At 40.3% G+C, this 20,100-nt stretch overlaps 1 protein-coding gene across 1 annotated transcript in view; it reads right to left on the reverse strand.

Moving 5' to 3' along the window:
* ap1m3 (adaptor related protein complex 1 subunit mu 3) overlaps positions 1-20,100 on the reverse strand; it is a 33,659-nt gene extending 13,559 nt beyond the window's left edge. The window contains exons 1-6 of the mRNA XM_037114349.1: positions 19,875-20,100; positions 13,065-13,221; positions 12,362-12,429; positions 11,698-11,828; positions 4,599-4,746; positions 2,426-2,552 (exon numbers count right to left, since the gene is read on the reverse strand). Coding sequence (XP_036970244.1) covers positions 2,426-2,552; positions 4,599-4,746; positions 11,698-11,828; positions 12,362-12,429; positions 13,065-13,221; positions 19,875-19,916 — 673 coding nt within the window. The 5' untranslated portion in view covers positions 19,917-20,100. The remainder of the gene's footprint in view (positions 1-2,425; positions 2,553-4,598; positions 4,747-11,697; positions 11,829-12,361; positions 12,430-13,064; positions 13,222-19,874) is intronic.

The raw sequence follows: 20,100 nt of genomic DNA on the forward strand, positions 1-20,100 counted from the left end.
AGAAGACAGGAAACAAAGGTCATATGGGACACTCTCCATCACTGCTAGGACCTCAGGGGCCAAAGGAAGTGATAGGTGTGTGTGCGTGTGCATGTCAGGTGACGATTGAAGATGCAGCGGTGTCCCATGTGATCACCTTTAAAGCTGCTCTCACCTGTTTCTGTGCTTTTAATACACAGCAGCAGACAGGAGGAACCTTATCTGTTTTCTGTCTGCTGTCGCACGGTAGAAAACGAGACAGAGGGGGCACAGGGAACTGTTTTTATAATGACGTTTGGTAAATGCGTCTGTCCAAAGCCTTTTACAGTGCTGTGATGTCACTGAGATGGAGGGCAGAAAAGACAATTTAACAGAGGCATTTAAAAACTGAAAGGACAGGGAACAACTTATTTTATTGGACTTTCTGAAAAGAAAATTAAGTAATGTTTCAAGAAAAAAATGCTTCATATTTATTGGGTCTGTCTTCTCAAAAGCAAAGACATGATGTGAAAGTATAACTGGAAATATCTGCATCTTGGATTGTCAGTTTGACAAAGAAATGATAAACTGGAGATGTCACCTGGGGCGTCAATTATATCTGAGACAATTTATTGGAAAACAATCTGCAGATTAATTGATGATTGAAATGATTGTAAATAGTCTACAAATGTGCTCATACAGGCTGAGAGTCTTTGGAAAATCATCCTGTGGCAAAAAACAAACCAAACACACTCATAACATTCAAACAAACAACTAATCAGTAATGGTTATTAATTTTAGGGACACTGCGGGCAGGTGGAGTCACTCAACCGTTATAGATGGCCAGATACTTTAAAAAACACATTTGTCTTGACTGAATGATGTTTCAAAACTATGCTTTTTGTTCACTCTAACTTCACACATCAGTTATTCATTAGAACATGCTCTGGATGTAACTTGTATGATATTTCTCTCAGTTCCCTTTAGTAACCATACTGGACTTCTGCCAGCAGAGGGCAGTGTTAAATGATTTATACTCCTCACATTCTGGCTGCGTCCAGCTGTGATAAAAAGTGCAGATCAGGCAAATATGATAAACACTAAATTACTGCGAAATGATATGTAAAAAAAACTGCTGAGGATGAGAGTGCAAGCCCATTTTCATATTTGTATAAACAGCCAGTGGGTGTGTGTTGCTGTATCTGCCAGTGTGTTTGTTTGATCATTATTTTCTGATCGTTTTCTTTCTGAGGAAATGTTATTTCCCAGACTGCAACACACAGCGGGGGGATTGTGGGCTGCAGATACAGGATATACACAGACCCTCACCTTTCATCTGCAGGGCTGTAGCCCGGGGTGAGGATTAACTCACAGGCAAAGAGGCTAGACAGCGATGGAGCCTTTCCCCTTCAGTAAGGAGTGGCAGGGGGGAAGAGATGTAGGCGAAGGAGAAGAGGGAAAAGAGGCAGAGGGAGGAGAGGGTGCAGGAATAGACAAGGAGAGATAGAGCAGTGGGACACATTAATGGGAAAAATTTGGGAAAGTAGGAGGGAAGGAAAAGGAAGATGAGGAAGGATGAAAGCTAAGCTGGGTGTGGGATTTGCAGACTGAGGGGTTTAGTCAGAAAGAGGAAGAGAAGGTAGAGTGTGTGGGTGAGTTCAAGGAGTGGAGACTAAATAGTCAAGTGTTCGACCATCAACCAGCAGCATAGTCACGTTTTTGTTTTTGCTATTTAACTATTGTTCTCGCAAATTTACTAAGCAAATGTATGTTTAGGGTGAATTATTACATACAGTATATCAAATAAGAAATCATCCACTGTTGGGAGTTTACAAGTTCAGGATCAAAACTGTTGAATCCTGGCCCCGTGAGATAAAGAAATCAGAGAGAAATCTTGCAAATATTCCTCTCGCATGTCGCGAACAGTTTGCCACTGTCAGCTCAGTGTGTGAAACAAAATGTACAAAGTCACTCTGATGGAGAAGGCAGACAATGAGGTGAACTTATGAACCCTATCTGCTAGCAGATACGAGGAAGTACAAGTATTAAATGCAGAGTAAGACGGTGCAACAAGATGAAGTAATTAAAAGAGCGCCAGTGGAACTTTAAATGGTGATAAACAGGCCACATTGGAAATGGGACATCGTTGTTTGGTTCATGAGTTAATGTGAGAAAGTTTAGATCAGATGTGTGGAGCAATCTGGAGTGGAATCTTCAGGGGGCGGAAGCCACATGCTTCACGAAAAATGATCAAATCTTCGTCATATTTTGATCGTATTTATACACAAACTTTTCCACTTCAGACAAACATGACATTACTCTTTTATGTGCATATGTAAAATTCACACAAAAAAAAGTGAATAAAGATCCATCCACCTTCAATGTGACCGTACTGCCTCATTAAAAATGCTTTTACACAAATAAGACATGCATAACTCTAGACCTTGAGACTGACTCTGTTACTCACTGCCTGTAATTTCGAAGAGCACTTTGTCATTGAGGCCCAGTCTGAGTTCAGGCATCCCGGACAGGACCACTTTGAGCTTGATGGTGCCCACTATTTCACTCCGTAGGACGCTGCCATTTGCATTCACCTACAGACAAAAGAGCAAAGCATTATGTTAAACATGAAGTAATAATTTAAAATCAAATCTGCTCAAAGTTCACCTGGAAGTAAACTAGCTTTACATGAATGTGGACTTTAGGTTGCCTTATTTCCACAGTGATACACAGATCAGATCAGCAGTAAGACTTCTCCTTATAAACTGGGGGAAATAAACAAACCGGCCGATACCCAGATCCGACTGCAAAGCTCTCAGCATGCAGTGCGAGAAATATGAGCGAGGCATTGATGTGAAAGAGGGTAAAGAAATTCTGAAAACATTAAATACAGTCCCTGGTCACAGAAAAGGCAATGGCGACTGCTCTCCAGAAACATTTCAGTTTTCCTTTGACTCAAGAAAAAAAAGAAAAAAAAACTGCAAACCTGTTGTCCTTGTTGCTTGAAGGACATGAAATTTCAGAGGAAAGTCACTCTCTCCCTTTTAGCTCAAGAGACAAATCATGTTCATGCGGGATATCTGATACTTCCTCTAAATTTGTGTCTCATGTAGCCTAATAATGTCACATTAGCACACATTGATCAGTGAGTATTACTTTGTGTGTCTATGTAATAATGTGATGTTTATCATGTGACGTTTGTTTAGCAAAGCTGTGTATGTTGCACAGTCACATTTTTGAGAATTCATTCTCGCTTGCAGAAAAAGGATGACCCTTTGAGATACATTACTGTATACAGTAGGTCACTCCTGGCTGCACACAATGAAGAAACAACTATGAAAAAATATTCTGTGGAAGAAGAATGGAGCATTGTTGATAATTAGAGAGTGTTTCCTCCACAATTCAATTCAAGGAAAGAGAGCCACTGTTTGGAGGAGTCAAAACAAGCCAGACTTTTGAAGTTTTGAAAGACTATTTTAGCAGCGACGCACCAACGGGGCCTCAAGGAAACACTCAACCCATCTATTCTGCACAGAGCTGGTAATTAAAACTGATACTCATCTTATACTGGATGGGACGGGATGAGTCTCTCATATTTCTTTCAGAGTTCGGGATAAGTGTTTGCTGTGTGTATCTACAGTATACTGTTTTGTTTTGCTCCCTGTGACCTAGTTTTGAAAACCAATAAAAAACAACCACAACAGAGAGCTTAAAAAAATAAAAAAAAAATAAAAAAATCAACACTAGTTGTATCACAATGAAGGCAGTGTAACAGGTCTGCCATGTTACGGATCTATGCTGCCCAGGCTGAAAGCAGCAGACAGGCAGCAGATGAACTCGTAAGGCTTCTGTTGTTTACCTTGCTCAGACAAACAAACAGGTAACGGCTTGACTCTGTGGCTGTTATTAGCTCTGTAAAGCATACAGGTTATCTCATTAATATTAAGTACTGAAATGTTTAAATGTTCTTAAATGTTTAATCCTTTTTTAGTAACAATGAAGACTTTGCATCCTTTTACAGTTTATATGTCAGTAATGCATGTATCGTCACTAATGTTGCTATAGGATTTGTAACTACAGCTACAAAAATAGATTAATAATTCACTCCTCTACAACAGTAAATGGAATAATAATCCACAGATGAATCATCAATAATCGTTAGTTGCAGCCCTGTTTGCGATTGCTACTTATCAATATCAGCCTCAAATACCTAACATCAGTCAGGCTCTGTATCACAGGACCACATCCTGGCAGAGTCTTTCCTTACTGGCTACTGAAAGAGTAATATCAAAAACAAATAAAGCACGCTGCAGCGATTATCTACAGAATGGTGCACCTTTTGTATTAAGTCTGCAACATGCTGCTGTTCACTGATCTATACAATTTAATCTGATGGTAAATTAAGCGTTTTATTTGAATGATGAGATAAATCATGGGCACACCGCATTCTGATAATGGAAGCAGTCTGATATTGTTCAGGCTCCATGCTAAATATCAGCAGGGAAAATCATGAATGGGTTGATAAGAAGACACATTTGATAGACATCTAGGATGTCTGTGAGTCTTTCTGTTTCTTTGCAGAGTCAATATTTTTAGATTTTTAGAAGATATGATGTTGACAAAGCAAACATTGTCCTCACCAGTAGATTTACTGACTCAATGACATCCATAAAAACTTCGTTCTTCCTGTACTTGATGCCCTCTGACCGCCAAGACACAGCATTAGTGACGGTGGCAGGAGGCCGGGGAGCCCCAACCTCTAACTTATGACCCTGCTGGGTGATGTACCTGAAAGAAACACATGGCAGAAAGAAGTTGTGACACATATCTGTTTTCAAATTCCTGCTGAATGAAATACCTGAAAAACTGATGGGTCATAGTCCTCACTAAGAAGCTCCATGAGTGTATTTGAAGAACCCCTTAATAGGAAATGGCAACAAACAGTGTATATGTATATATATTGCAACTAGAGCTAAATCTCTCTTGTGCAATATTTTTATCCTTTGTATTAATCACCCTTCATGATTTATAATAAATGAGCATTTCCAGAGATAAAAAGTTAAATAAGCTTGACATTCATGTTGTATGAAGATTATTCATGGGTGTAATTGGAAGATGGGGATTTATATAAACCCATTGTGACCAAAGCCACAGAGGATAACGCATTTGTTTACATGATACTAAACAATTAAGCTCCGCTTGCGTTACAAAAACCACAGCATGAGAGAGGGTATTTAGCCAGCAGATCGGATATGCCAGATCGGCTTCATGAGGTTTGGATTTTTCAGATTTTTCAACCTTTAATACCTTACTTTCTGTAGGAAATTACATCAATTTATTTTTGGTGATGGTGAAAAAATCAGTGTTTAGGTAGGCTGAGATTACAGTGCAGTGATGAAGGTAAACAAAGGTAGAGGTTTCAGAGTTCTAATGCTCATGAATCTTTTTTTTTTTTGGCCCAGTCATGTATTGATTTACATTATCTGACAAATGCCGTGCAATTTAGTAAAATTCCGTCTCTGCAGAAGTGACTGCTGTCAGCTTGGTTGAGTTGAACCACTGGAGCAAAGCCTCTTTAACTCCACTGAGGCATGCACATATCCAACATGTCTCTGGCAGTGAAGTTTGACTGAAAGTGATGCTAAAGTCAAAGTCCAAGCTATTTCTGTTACTTGGCCACTTGGGAGCAGTACAAACAAGCTGTAAACAACATTCAAATATTATTATCTTATTAAGTTCATAGGGTAAAAGTGTTAGCAGTGTGGTTATACGTATACAGGAAACAACATTAACATTTACTTGGAGTAGTGTTTCTGGCCATCTGGCAAATTTAGGTTTACTATTCAATCTCTTTTTCAGATTCTAAAGGCAAATATGTCCCTTCAGCTGCAAGAGCTGCCATCTACACCTGGAGACGATAACGATTAGAGCAGGGAAACTGAACCGAAACACTAAAAGCTGGAAAAGAAAATGAACCAGTATTCATTTAATGCATTGTTTTACAAAACATATTGATTGGTGCATTTTTAAAGTGTAAGGTGCAAATTAATAAATAATGAATCTAAGAGCCCTATTCTCCATCTTGTTAGGTTTGTTTACTGTGATATAAACAAATCAGGTTTGATTCATTTGTACATCAGATATATCAGGGAGAGTATTTCGTGTCTATCTGTTGATCCATCCACCAATCCCCTTATTTACTGCACAGTACTGTTGGTTGTTTCTTAGCATCTTTCCAATCCTCTGACTGTGTCCAGGGACACATAATGACTTGTCATGAGAAAAGGAGGAGCTGTACTCACACAAACAACATGTGACCAGGCCTGTTTTTACCCTCTGGTTTTACACCTGCCCCCGCCACTGTTTACTTCTCACTGGCCATATTTCCACTGCAGGGCTGTTTTCTAATTAATGCTATTCAGTGTTCCCTGGAATATAATGTCCAACAGTTTTTTTTTCCCCAGTTTTGGTGTATTACTTCTTTCTTACCTTGTATAATGTACAAGTGTATCTATCTATATCATCAAAAAAAAAAAAAAAACATCTGAACAAAATGAAATACAAAATTCAGCTTCAGTTGAGTTCGTTAGCTCAGGTAGAAAATTTATTGTGTGTTGGCAATGTGGATTGTGTATGACAAACAATAAATCAGATGTATTAGTGCATGATTGTCTTGGCACCCACTAACAGTTATTACTAGAGATGAGCGAGTACACAATTATCCCTAGGCGCTGTATGTTGGCTGCACACTGCACCCTGGGGATGCAGATTACTAGTTTCACTAGGTTGTACATTGTATGACAGTACGTGTTGGAATAAAGATTCTTCTTTTGAAGTGTGTCGGTTGAACTGAGTAATTGTCTGTATCCAAACCCGAGGGTGCTGCCTTACATCCAGTGTCACAGAGTGTCCTGTGCCTGACTTTTATTTTTTTGTGACGTGAAATCAAAGGTGAACATTGACATTTTATTTAAATCCAAACCATGATCCTAAAACTCACAGAGTTGCTTTGTTGTACTGAGTCTGAACATAACATAACCTAATCTAAAACCTCAACCAACACACAGGACGCAAACTCCTGTCATTTTCATCTTCGTTCATCTTTACACCATATCACCTGACTTCCTAAAGGCTTTCCACCAGAACTCTTCTCATAAAACCACCAGAACGGTCTTACAAGGCAAACTATCAGTTTCCATGCTCATAGATGTAAGGTTAATACAACAAACCTAAAAAAACCATGCCCATCCAGATGAAACACTGGGTTTTTAGTGAGACACATATCTTAAACCTTACGCGGGTGGAACTAAACAGACATTAATTTAAACCTGAAGTTGATCAGAAGTTATTATATTTATAGTTTAATATCTATAGCACAGCCTCAGAATTGAGCTTCAGTTCAATAAATAGTCATGTATATCGGACCTACTCCATCCTGGATATTACCCAAAATTACACAAATGACTATACCATGATTTGGGCAGGTATTTCAAAGAACCAAACGGTCCTTTCATCACATTGTTATAAACATTAGGAACTGATGCTGTTAAAATGCACATGGACCTGTGGCTATTTTTCAGGAAAATGACAGGATTCAGATGTTTTGCAGTCAGCAGTGTGCCTGTGCTTTAATTCAAGTCCATTAATTGTGCAAACCCAAAACGTCACACTGCTAACACATATAGATAGACGCAGATTGACAGCGACCTGAACTGAGCTATCGCTAAAGCAGTCTCCTGTCTCCTCTCTCTGTGTACTTTCCACTGACCTCTTTCTTATTTTAAGTTGCCCCTCACCTGTTTGTCCCTCCGAGAGGGCCTGAGTATTTCCCCCAGGGAGTGACCCAATGTTCCATGCAAATCTGCTGTCCTCACACTACTCTTTCACAAAACAAAAAAGATGGGAACTGCAAAGTCAGCCATCACACAAACACAATAACAATGCCATTCTCATAACTTAGGATATGATTTTTGGGGCTGTATCTGCTTGGAAATTATGCAGCCCCATGAAAGTTTGTCTGTAACCAGGTGGATGAAGTAGGGCCACAGATAAAATGCATTAAAGCAGACAATGTGGCGCAGTTCAATTTAAGTTAATGTTGGCAATATATCTAACCACCAATCTCAGGTTTGATGTCTCGTGTGTACATGCATGTATGAGGTCTTTCCGATCGGTAGACTAAATACAGCAGCAGGAACGGTATGTGTGTTCCATATGCGTTTCTAATTTGAGAGATGGGCTTTGTGTACTTGTTCACAAGTCAACAGCGTGGGTATTAATAATGTCTCTATCTTGCTCCAGACTCATTTCCAGATTGCACCATGCTTCTGGTAACCAAAACTGCAAAAATCAGTCCCACTAACATGGACACAGAGACAGAGGGTGTACTGACTGTAGAGCCCATAGAGGCGCCATTGTGATGTTGGGCTATATAACTGACTTACAATTGACTTTAAAGTTGAACTTTTCAGTTAAATTGACCCATCTGTGTCACTGATTGAATGTATATTCCTTCTCTTGCCTTTTTAATTTCCAGACACATAGCACCATGTTAGCGCTGGAAAAAGGTCTGAACTGTCTCGGGTGGTGCTTAACCCTGCAAGAAAGTCGAAGAGAACTTGTTTCTCACCTGATGGGCAAGCTCTGGCATTAAAATGACTAAAAGATTGCAAAAAAAAAAAAAAAAGGTTACAGCTGCCAGCCTGCTAAGTTTCACTGTGACCAGGTTAATTTGGGGGTAAAAAGTAGTTGTTTAACAAGTTGCTGTTTACTGTAGCAACAGGGGTTTTTGAAAACAGTAACATACAAATAAAACCTGGATTGATTCCTAATTTTTTGGCAGATTTTGGGCAGCTAAAAGCAAAAAGCTTTTCAGCTAATAAATGCTCCACTGTGCTCTCCAGCTAGTCTCTAACTGTGTCTGTATGTTGGTTGGAGCTGAGCAAGTAACATACATTCAAGCAGCTGTCTACTGAGGCTGTGAGAGAGGTGGGAATTAACCCTAGCAGTGAACTCCTGTGCCACCTTGTTGACACATAAAATAAAAACAGTGACTGTGACAGTTCTAAATTGAGTTTACAGTTACTGTTCAGGCGTGGGCCAAGTGTCAAGTGAAGCCAATAAGATCCTTTAAAGAACAAATAGGAAACTCAAACACAAAACTCAAGGGTCTTGTTTTCATTCCTACTGTAAATTTACAATGTCAACAACAGAAAGTGCTAAATAAACAAATTTCAGATTGATTGACGGATTGAGGCGGCATTTTCCTCCCCTAGTTTTCCGTCCCAGTTCCTCCCACCTAGCGAATGCATGTTGACACATACAACAATTTGAAAGGGCTGAGAGATGAAAGGCGGTGACAAGTGGGCTTGGGGTCGATGTTGGGTTGTTTTGTTGCTTTGCTGTTTGTTTCTGTTTTGCCCTGATTCTCCTCAGAAATGCTAATGAAAGGATCTGGAAGTGGGGGCTGGCAGCAGACTGACAGATTAGCATAACAATAGCAATCATAACAAACACACACGCATGCAGGTTTCTACTAAGACATACACATGAACATGCATATGTATCTCTCACGAATTCAGTCTCTTGCCACATACACACACACACACACACACACACATTTAGACATTACCAGGTAGTATGTGTTTTAATTTAAGGGAAAAAGAAGCGTTTTCGTGGAGCTCAAGGCATGAAAAGGTCAGAGAACTGCAATAGACTGCAGACAGAGAGACACAGTGAATGTGTGTGTTTACTGTCTGAGGGAGTGTGTGTGTGTGTCTGCGTGTATGCACAAGGGAGAAATGACACTTTTGTGTGTCTCCTTGGAGAGGAGAAGAGCATGGCTTTTCTGTCTCAGAGTCTCGAGTGTGTCCAGCTGACGGTGTCATTGTGTTTGAGTGCCAATAGGAGCCTGGTAATTATCAGCCCTATTCAGACACCAAACACACATACTGTACACACACACACACACACACACACACACACACACACACACACACTCAGCCAAGCTTCAGCAAAAGCCAAAACAGCACACAACATTACACGTCAATCACACCAATCACCAAAAACAATGTGTTATGCACATTTGACCATTTGTTATTAGTTTTTATATCATTCCATTCACTGGAAGCAAAGCTGAAGAACTCGTGTTTCTATGGTACTGTACAGTGAGCGCTGAGCTTTTCAGTGGAAACAAGTGCCTCCCCGAGGAGCCATGAGGAGGGAAGGGGCAAAACCACTCCGTGTACAATGTGAACACAAAACACTTGTCGACCCCGAGAAGAATAGTGGCTCCAACTCATTTCACTCACTGAATAAAGTTCAGCCAGTCATTATAGCTTTAGCCACCAGCTGTACTTTGTTGAATGAATCAACAAATAAGCCAATGGCACTTCAAACAGGATCATCATGTTCTCTTATTCCCATCTCTTCTGATCGCTTACAGGATGAAATACAAAGCTTTTAACTCGCTGAAAAAAAAAACTTGAATGTTTTGTTCCCTGATAGATGAAACGGGCACTGCTTGAGCTAAAATGGTTGCATTAAAATCAGACTGGAGTGCTGAATTATGGCCTTTGAGAGTTTGTAACTCTAAACTTTATCAACCTGATTAACATTATACCTAAAATGCCAGAACACAGTGCCAACACACATAACTGAGTTTTGTAAAATAAAAAAAAGACTTTCCAAAAAACAGTTCTACTGTAATTAGGTTTGTGTAGTTTTTTTTCCAATACGTTTTGGGTGTCGTCCAAAATAATCACCCTGTACCAAGAAGTATCTAGACTTCGACATGTAAACAATACCTGATTTTGATCCTTTATGTACCCATTTGGGGAAATAAATGACAATTTCTACAGTTTTGGTCAGCCAATCAATGCAAGAACTGTCTGATTTAGTGCAACATGTGATTGGCCCACTACTACTATTGCTGAGATGCCATCAAAACATTTGGAAGTGTGGCTAAATTACATGTATGCGGCACATGGTAGAAAGACAATACGTTAAACGCAGAAGAATAATTTCACGGATAACTGAGGAGACGTGTAACATGTAAAGCACATCATTGAGCATGCTGGAAACTTTAGTTTGGACAGCTGCATAATGTCTGCAAGGCCAAGGGCTTCTTCAACACCGGTGTCATCTTCTCCTCAAGAGGACACAACGCTGCAATGATTTCAGGTAAGATAAATGGACTTACATTAAATTCAATCAGGAAGATTATTTATCCCATTATTTATACCATGCATCAGCTCCATTCCCCTCTAAAACTCGATGACATCATGATGTCTAATCGCCAAAGAATATGCACAATTCCCAATTTTATTGTGTGAGTAAAAAAAATGTGTGAATTTGTGAGGAGAAGAGAAGATGAGAGAGAGAGAGAGAGAGAGAGAGAGAGAAGTGCCTCCTGAATGAAAAGCTAAAATACTGTTTAAATCTAGTTTGGATTTTACTGAAACAAACATCACTTTGAGCAGTCTCTAGTGCTTAGAGACTTAAAATATATTCAACAACTTTACTGTAGTTACCCTTACACAGTAGATAAAAAAGGAATCAAAGTACTCTATTGGTATCACTGTCACTGACCTAACTGTAACTGCTTCACTTTTAAAGACGTATCAAAATTAGCCACTTTTGTTATCCCATCTCACACATGAACATGTAGACATGGCAATCCATACAGTCCTTGTATGGAGGCTACAGCCCTGCATGAAGGTTGTGTGACAGTTTCCTTACTCTTGTAGGATCTTGCTGTCTGTTGTCTGAGGGAAACCGAAGTCCATCACTTCGTCCATCAGCTCGTAGACTGTCACAAAGTTGTCACGGATGCTCTCCTCCTCGAGCTCCTTAAAATATTCCTTAAACACCTACAACAAACAGACAGAAGCAGTTACACACACACACACACACACACACACACACACACACACACACACACACACACACACACACACACACACACACACACACACACACACACACACATTACATATTGTATTACAGTAAATAAATGATTATTGTCTGGCAGTACTTTTTTTGCATTGTGTATTGGTAGAAAATAAGTAAATTCATTCTATCTACAGGCTTTACAAAAGAAGCAAAAGCCTATTCCATTGGCAGACGCAGCATGAAACAGATAAATGCAGTGACAAAACAGCCAATGAAATAAAAGGTGCAGTTGCACCCCAGATTGTGTGGCGATAATCAAATCGTAATGACAGAAAAAGCTCACGGTTATCGGTGAAGTGTCTTCCTCTCACATAGTTTTAGATAACAGTTGAAACTGCACATTATCACTTGACAACAATTCAAACGGGCTAGGTGGGTGCATAACATGTCTTAAACACAAGTAGCAAGTGGACAGATGTTAAATATTTGGACTCTCGGGAAACAGACGCACCTGCACAATTTTGTAAAGAAAGGAGTACACCAGAGCAGCGTTGGCATTCTTCTTAGTCATCGCCACCACTGTGGAAAGGACTGTTAAGAAACGACTATACGTCTACAGGTGACAGGTAGAGTACATGAGTTCATAAACCTGCAAACTGTTATGAACCAGAATGGTGCAAGAAGGAGACATGTGGTGAACATCACTGGGATACTGTGGGTGGTTATGAGATGAATGCAATGACACACAAAGTTAGCAGAATGCATCACACTCGCTAGCAATTGAGAACATGGCCACAGGGAGGTAAAGCAGCTCAGTTGTCTAATGTGGTGCAGTGGGAATACCACTTACTCACAACTGCTATGCTGAATTAATAATGTGTAAGGAAGTTTGACTGCCCAATCTCGCATTAGCAAAGGAGGATATACAGTGCATAACACATCACAGTGAAACTGTGTTAAATTTTTCAACTGGCTGTGAAACATGCTGCGATGAAACAGAGGCTGAGAGGCTGCAGAGACCTGATGAACAGGACTTCCTATGGAGCTGAGACAGCTAATGGAAGATGCTACGAATAGATGCTGAGAATTTACTGTATTTTTGCAGGAAAAAAATAGCGACAAGATTCAGATTCAAACTCCAATCAGGGCAATAAAGGCTCGTTTTCAGCAGACACAAAGGACCCCAGTATTGAGACATGATCTTGAATGGATACAGTAAAGGTTGCTGTGTTTGATCCACAGGAAGTGCGAGGAGCCGTGGCTGACCATGGGTGTCATCTCCGCCTCCTCCTCTCGCTTCATCAGGATGGGCATGAAGTGGTCGATCTCATTCATGTCCATATTACCCATGTAGTTGCGGCAGATTAGCACCTGGATCCATAAAGGAAAGAGCAAAATATATATAGAGAAGAGATTATTATAGAGGCACTGCCCAGTCATTAAATATGCATAGCTTTTGGTGAAGATACCAGCGCTGAGCAGTCAGGCTTCTTTAAGAACCTCTGGCTGACTACAAACCCTCTTTATATGGATGGAAATGACACCATTTTTCCAGGGTCATCTCTGCAGGAAATGTGCAAATTGTGTTTTAAACTCAAATCTCTGAATGTGAATGATAAATGACCAGCTTCTCAACATGAAACAAGAAGTTATACAGACTCCACCGAGTCTGCTCACTCAAGTGATTGTCAGGTTTGAAATTATAGCAAAAAGAGGTTACGCAAACTTAATTTATCCATCTACCCAACTTTCACATGTTAAATGAAAGAGGACATGCAGTTGGTCACTGGTTCAGTGCTTTTGCCCTTGTTGTCAACTACACAATAAAAGCAAATGCCTTATATTCTATTACAAAGATCCATTTGTGCAATCATTTCTAGCCATACTACCTATCACAACAGCTGCAACGTCTGTCAATAAGTTGATGTTCTCACTGGTGACTAGTCAGTACGGATTTCTACATTATTATAAAAGTGCACACTCCTGTAAAGTTTTGTGACCATATCTTTCATGGTTGTGATTTTGCCAAAGTGACAGTCAGACAGACACACAAACACCCTGTTAAGTACACACTTCTGTGGTCCTGCCACAAAAGCTGCCACCAGGACCACAAATATGGGCCAGGGGAATAATGTGGGGTGGTCTATGCCCCTGCTTCCGGTGGCCATGCTATAGCACCGACAAAAATGTGCTCACAGACGGACATACAACCAAATGACTCTTAACCAATTGTGTGGTAGTTCGATAGGTGTATCCAGAACCATATTCTGCCATGATGAAACACAGCGGAATCACTTTCTGCAAATAAACTCTTTTGTGGATGCACTGACAGTAATAAACACGAGAACAACACATGTCAAAACAATAAAAAGATGACCCAGAAACTCAAGTTACACTGCAAACAGGGCTTGGGGGGGGATTGGCCTTGGCTTTAAAGAGATGACAACATTTACTGAAATTGACAGAAATGTACTCGATTGTATCACAGAACTGCATCACTTTTGTACAAATTTTTCAACAGATTTTGAGTTGATCAATATCTGGGACTGTGACTCAGATGAGAACAGCATCAGCTGTTGTCTTGACATTTACAGACATGGTCACAACTGTGGCACACACACACACACACACACACACACACACACACACACACACACACACACACACACACACACACACACACACACACACACGCACACACACACACACACATTCCGAACAAGATGAGTCAGCAGTCTTGCGAGAGTCTGGACACACAGAGCGAAGTGAAGAAAGAGATCAAAGCTTCAACGCTTGAGGGATCTAGACTACACACACACACGCACAAAGCTTCCAGCATCTTTAATAGAGGGGTGTGTAGCGCAGGGGTCGCACAGGGGCAGATACAACAAAGGCAGGAGGAAATAAGAAATGAAAAAAAGGAAATGCCAGCAAAGTAAAGTAATCTGTGGGGGGGAAAGGATATGAACAGGCCACTGCTCAGCTTGTGTGAGAGGGGAGTGAAACCACAGAGCGAGGAGTTCAGAGGTCAGCAGAGGGAGAGAATGAGGTGTTTGATGCAGTGCTGAGGGCCCATGGAAAAGTATGCAGAGATTCACTTTGTAGCTGTGGAAAAGAATTCTGATAGAAAAAAATCACACAGGCAAAAATGCTCTGAACTGCAAATTCTGGCCAGCTATTATCACCACTGGTTATTCCATCAGAGGTTTGTCTTGAGGACATAAAACAAGATCAGCAGATTTACATGAAGGGTGCTGTCTCATGCAGAGCACATACACACAATCAGTATGAATTACAGACATCAAAGTATGAAGGGTTCATGCTGGTATACAATTAGTGCTGGGCTAATCGACTGAAAAGCAATCAATTTTGATAATCGAATAATTGTTTAAGCCGTTTATTCATCAAGGAAAATGGCAAATATTCGCTTATAATTTCAAGATTCCTTGACTGTTAGGATTATCTGCTGTCTCTGTTTTATTTCATTGGAATATCTTTGGGTTTTGACACACTCAAAAGTATATATGCAAAGTATATATGCACCGACAGGGACGTCATAGTGCACCTCATAAGAAATGTCAAAGTCAAATTTTGCAGAAATGCTAACATGATATGTAGCCTATGACATATACAAATGTGTACGTATGGTTTGCAGACATGTTCACTGGCAACATCTAATCCAGGCGACGACTGGACTGAACACTCACAGAAATGTGTTGTACAGAAAACCGTTCATTTCTGCTGATGACGATACATAGATGAATCATGACGCAGCATTATTACTATGTTCCGGTATTTCTCTGAGATTAAATTAAACACATTTGTGATGACGAAGTTGACACAGATTCTGCTGTTTCTTAACTTTCTTTTTTTTTAACTTTTTTACTTCAGCCAACCTTGCACCAGATTACCTGATGTGAGGATAGAAGCACAGAGAGATGTTAGACTCATCCTTTGACTATACAGGCTTCATGGGGCTGGCAGCTACAGTCACAATGATGATTTTAGAATAGCTTATGTTCCACCTTAAGGACATTTAAGAGCCAACATATCACTGTCATGTCATGTCAGTTCGAATGTGTGTCAGTTAAGCCAAAAGGAAAAAAACAGATACTTCAGCAGAGGCAGAACACATCAAACAGAACACCACACACACACAAACAGTTAGCACATTTCATGCCCCAAAGCAGAACGCAGCTACTTAATAATCCAGGTCTCATTAAATTCTACTGTGAGTGTGTTACTCACAACTCAAGACACTGTACTGTCTGATAAAAACATATTCCGGTAGGTAATATCTATAGCAAATATCATTACATCTACATCCATCCATTACAGTGAATGACAAGTAGTGCAAAGGGACATAGAAATAAATTACAATTAAAAAGCTTTGTGGTGAGCCATTATTGATGGTCAAGAGTACAAAAGAACAACCATGTTCGATACTTTGCCTAAATTGCAGTGAAATAACAAAAAAGTATTTTCTCCTAAATCATAAAAAACTAGACAATGGATAAGGGATACTCATTCCATGAGTTTAGGGGAAGCTTGTTACTGGGACACGCAAGGCAATCAGTGGCTGTTAACCATGTGTGAAATCAATAGGAACCACTCGCTCCTGACCTCTAAAGGCAAAGAGCAACAAGAAAAAAACCCTCACCGGAGTGTGTCACCGCCTGGAGGGCACACAGAAACAGAGGATAACTCTACAAAGCTATCTTCAGTTTGCATCGCTCACTGACTCAGTCTGGCAAACATTCACAGCATGAATCCGAAAGTAAACGTCCATAATCGCTCTGAGAGAAAATATCACAGGATAATGATGATATTCTAGAGTGACACAGCTGTTGGGAGTAAACAGAAGCTGACTTGTGGGTGAAATAATGGCACATTGAAGCGAACGCAAGAGCGCAAAAAGACGCCTCGGAGCTGGTCTGTCAATTGGAACCATTTAACATTGTGTATCCTCACAGAGCCTCGCCTTCCAAACAGTGAGGCTCCACTCAGTGTATGTATGTAGCTGAGTGCTAACATCAGCATGTTCATGTCCATAGTAATGCCAAAATGCTGGTGTCTAGCATGTATTATGTTCACCATGAAGGTAGAAAAAAGTGTTGCACATCATAGTGTTCGGCAGCTTAGCAAGCAAGCTAACATTTGCTAAATAGCCATACATGCAGAGCACAGATAAGGCCGATAATCTGGCTAAATGACAAGTCAGGGGATCAAGTCATCAGGATTTATCCTCTGGGGACCACAAAAACATCTACCAAATCTTAGAGTAAGCTACTTGTTGTCAAGATGTGTTGGGGCATCCCAAGAAATGAGAAAAGATTAAGTATAAACCAACTGAAATTTTATGTCTAACTTTATATTCCACCTTAATATCGCTTAAAAAAAATCTTCTTGTTTTATCAAACTTAAGAATTAGCAACTACATGCTACCGATATCAACTGTTGAGACACTGGCACAGCCGTCCGCTGTTAAAACATGATATTTTATTGTATCTATGCATGTTCGTCTATGCAATGTCTGTAGTAAAGTTTGTTGATTTGATCTTGAACTGATGAAAATGAGTCCGTCTTGACTAAATCCGGCACGCTTACACTCTAATGTTGATGAATATGCAGTGTTCCCGATTTAATAAATAAAGACAAAGTAGAAAAGTAAGAGCTGTATCACTTCTGGAACCTCCACCGTGAAGAGGAAATGTGCTGCTGCTCATGACAACCCGAAACTTCTGCTTTAACATGTTCCCTTTTCAAATATTTCTGCAGGGGAGGCACTGGGAGCAAATGATGCCACGCTGATTTCAATAGTCTGACATTTCAGTCTACAGAGCCGGTCCCAGCAGCCAGCAGTGTGCGGTCGAGTGCCCAGGAGCCACAGCTGAGAGGGTGGAGGGATAAAGGGCAGAGGTGGAAACTGGCTCCTGTGACGTAAACTGTGTCTAGAAGTGTGTATGCTGGAGTGACTGGTTTTGGGTTTTTGTGTCGGCAGGGCTGCTTAAACATTTGTTTTCATCCGTGGTGTCATTTTGAATATTTTTGACCATTCTCTGCACTCCAGCTTCAAGGACGTTTAACACAACAGCTGATTTTTCCACTCTGACTGCCTCGCGTGATCAGGACAGAGAGAGCGAAGCGACTGAAGGTGAAGAGCTACTGACTTGCCTCGAGGCAGGGACGGGTAGATGGGGGCAGAGAGAAAAGAGAGAACCTTTAATCTGTACAATCAGACATCCAGGCTATGAGGGACTGATCCCTTAAATTCCCTAATGGGCATTGTGAAGCATATAAGGCTTCCTCAGCAATTCCTTTTCTTGCCCTCAGTTAAATTAACCCTGTGAGGTTTAGATGTAAAACCTGACGAGGACCGGGTGAAAATTCTGTGTCATCTTTTATTCATCCCATACATAACTCAAATCTAAAAAGCATTTTAGAGAAATGTTTTAAAAGACACAGTCATTTCCGTACACTATTTGAGGGCTAATTTGTTATTAATTAAACTGGCAATTAGTTTCTCCATTAATCATTTGGGCTACATAGTAAATGTCAGAAAATTATTCAAATGTGCTGTTAAGAATAATAATCCTAAGGTCTTTATATTGCTTGTCTTGTCTGACCAACAGAGCAAAAGTAAGGCTGCACCACGTGGTAAAAAAATGAATAAGTACACTCCCATTTTGACAGATACTGTGATTGCAATATGACTCATGATGAATGGGAATGATAATTTTTGCATCAAATGTAACATTTTCACTGGAAAAAAACATTAAAATCATAAAGGTGACATTTGCTGGGGACTTCACCAAACTTACAGAATTGCAGTTTGAGTGATTTAGATATTGCACTTCACGTACTGAGATTTCTATCACACTTTGATTAATTTGCCTTGTTTCGATAGCTGATTAATAATTTCTGAATAAAAATGCAAAGACAGTAAGTGGTTCCACCCTCTCAAATGTAAACATTAGCTGCCTTTCTCATGCTTCTGACGGCTGAACTGAACACCTCTGTGTTCTGGACTGCTGATTGAGCATAACAAGCATTTTTTTTCAAATCCTCACATTTGAGAGGCTGGTATCAAGTAAGCTTAACGTTCAGCACTTCACTTTCATGTGTATTATAGTTATCAAAATTCTGTCAAGTTACTCGTTAACTGCAGCTCTGAAATCCAAAGCGTACAAGTGTTTTAGACGTGGCTTCGTACCTCACAGTGCACTTCTGATGTATGTTATCCACATGTGTGGAAACAATATTGTCAGTGTTTGAGTGTTTCTATTACATTAAATTAATCTTCATTGACCATACTAATCAACACACTCTCCTTGTTTCATGACTGAATGAACAAACTGACCTTGATGGACAACAGAATTTCATACTGTTTTACTTTGTTTATGTGTGGCGGACCCTGCCACCCTTCTAGCTTCAAACAGTGTTCCGGGGACCTTATCTTCCTCTGACAGCAGCTCGTTTATTCACTTATAGAAGTTCCTATTCATATCACCTCATTAATATTATAAACACTAAAATTCTGACTTTGAATTTCTTCTCCAAAACTACATAGTGTCCCCTTTAAATATGCCTTTTTAAATAAATAAATAAAATAAGATAAAATAAAATAAAAATACATATAATGGGATAACCTGTGGGTGCTCCAAAAGTAAACTTTGAAACTTTGAAACAGGACACATGAGACTCCGCAGCAGGCTGCATCGCTGCACAAGAACAAGCCCTCTGTGTACACCCAACCTTGGAGGAACGAGTTTGGCAAGTTGAGCCTCTCTTCCTGACTGCTCTGTTACATGAGGCTCACAGTGCTCAACCTGTAGGAGGTCAGCCCGACTCTGCCGGCAGCACTGGAGCACTGTGGAATATCAATGTGCAGTTGTTTCACAAAATGAAAATCAGCCCTTAAATGTGGTGACGTTTCTGTACTTTCTATTTAGCGAGCGCGCTCTTGTAGCAGGTGCTCACGTCAACTTCCCCCCGCCTCCAACAACAAGTCGCCTCAAACTTACCTTTCCCTTCAGGTCCAGGATAAATATCGCCGACGCCGACATCTTGGTGGAGAGTAGAATCCTCGAGAAGAAGAACCAGCCTGGTTAATATCTGGGTCTACTGTAAGATATGGGTCACTTGAGGGGACTGATATCCGCTCCCATCATCCTCCTTCCTCCTCTCCTCCACTCTGTTCGGTTGGTGCGTTCAGCCGCAGCTCGCTCCTTTTCCGGAGCGGAGCGTCAA

Source organism: Acanthopagrus latus, chromosome 11, assembly GCF_904848185.1.
Source record: "Acanthopagrus latus isolate v.2019 chromosome 11, fAcaLat1.1, whole genome shotgun sequence".
In the NCBI taxonomy this organism is placed as follows: domain Eukaryota; kingdom Metazoa; phylum Chordata; class Actinopteri; order Spariformes; family Sparidae; genus Acanthopagrus; species Acanthopagrus latus.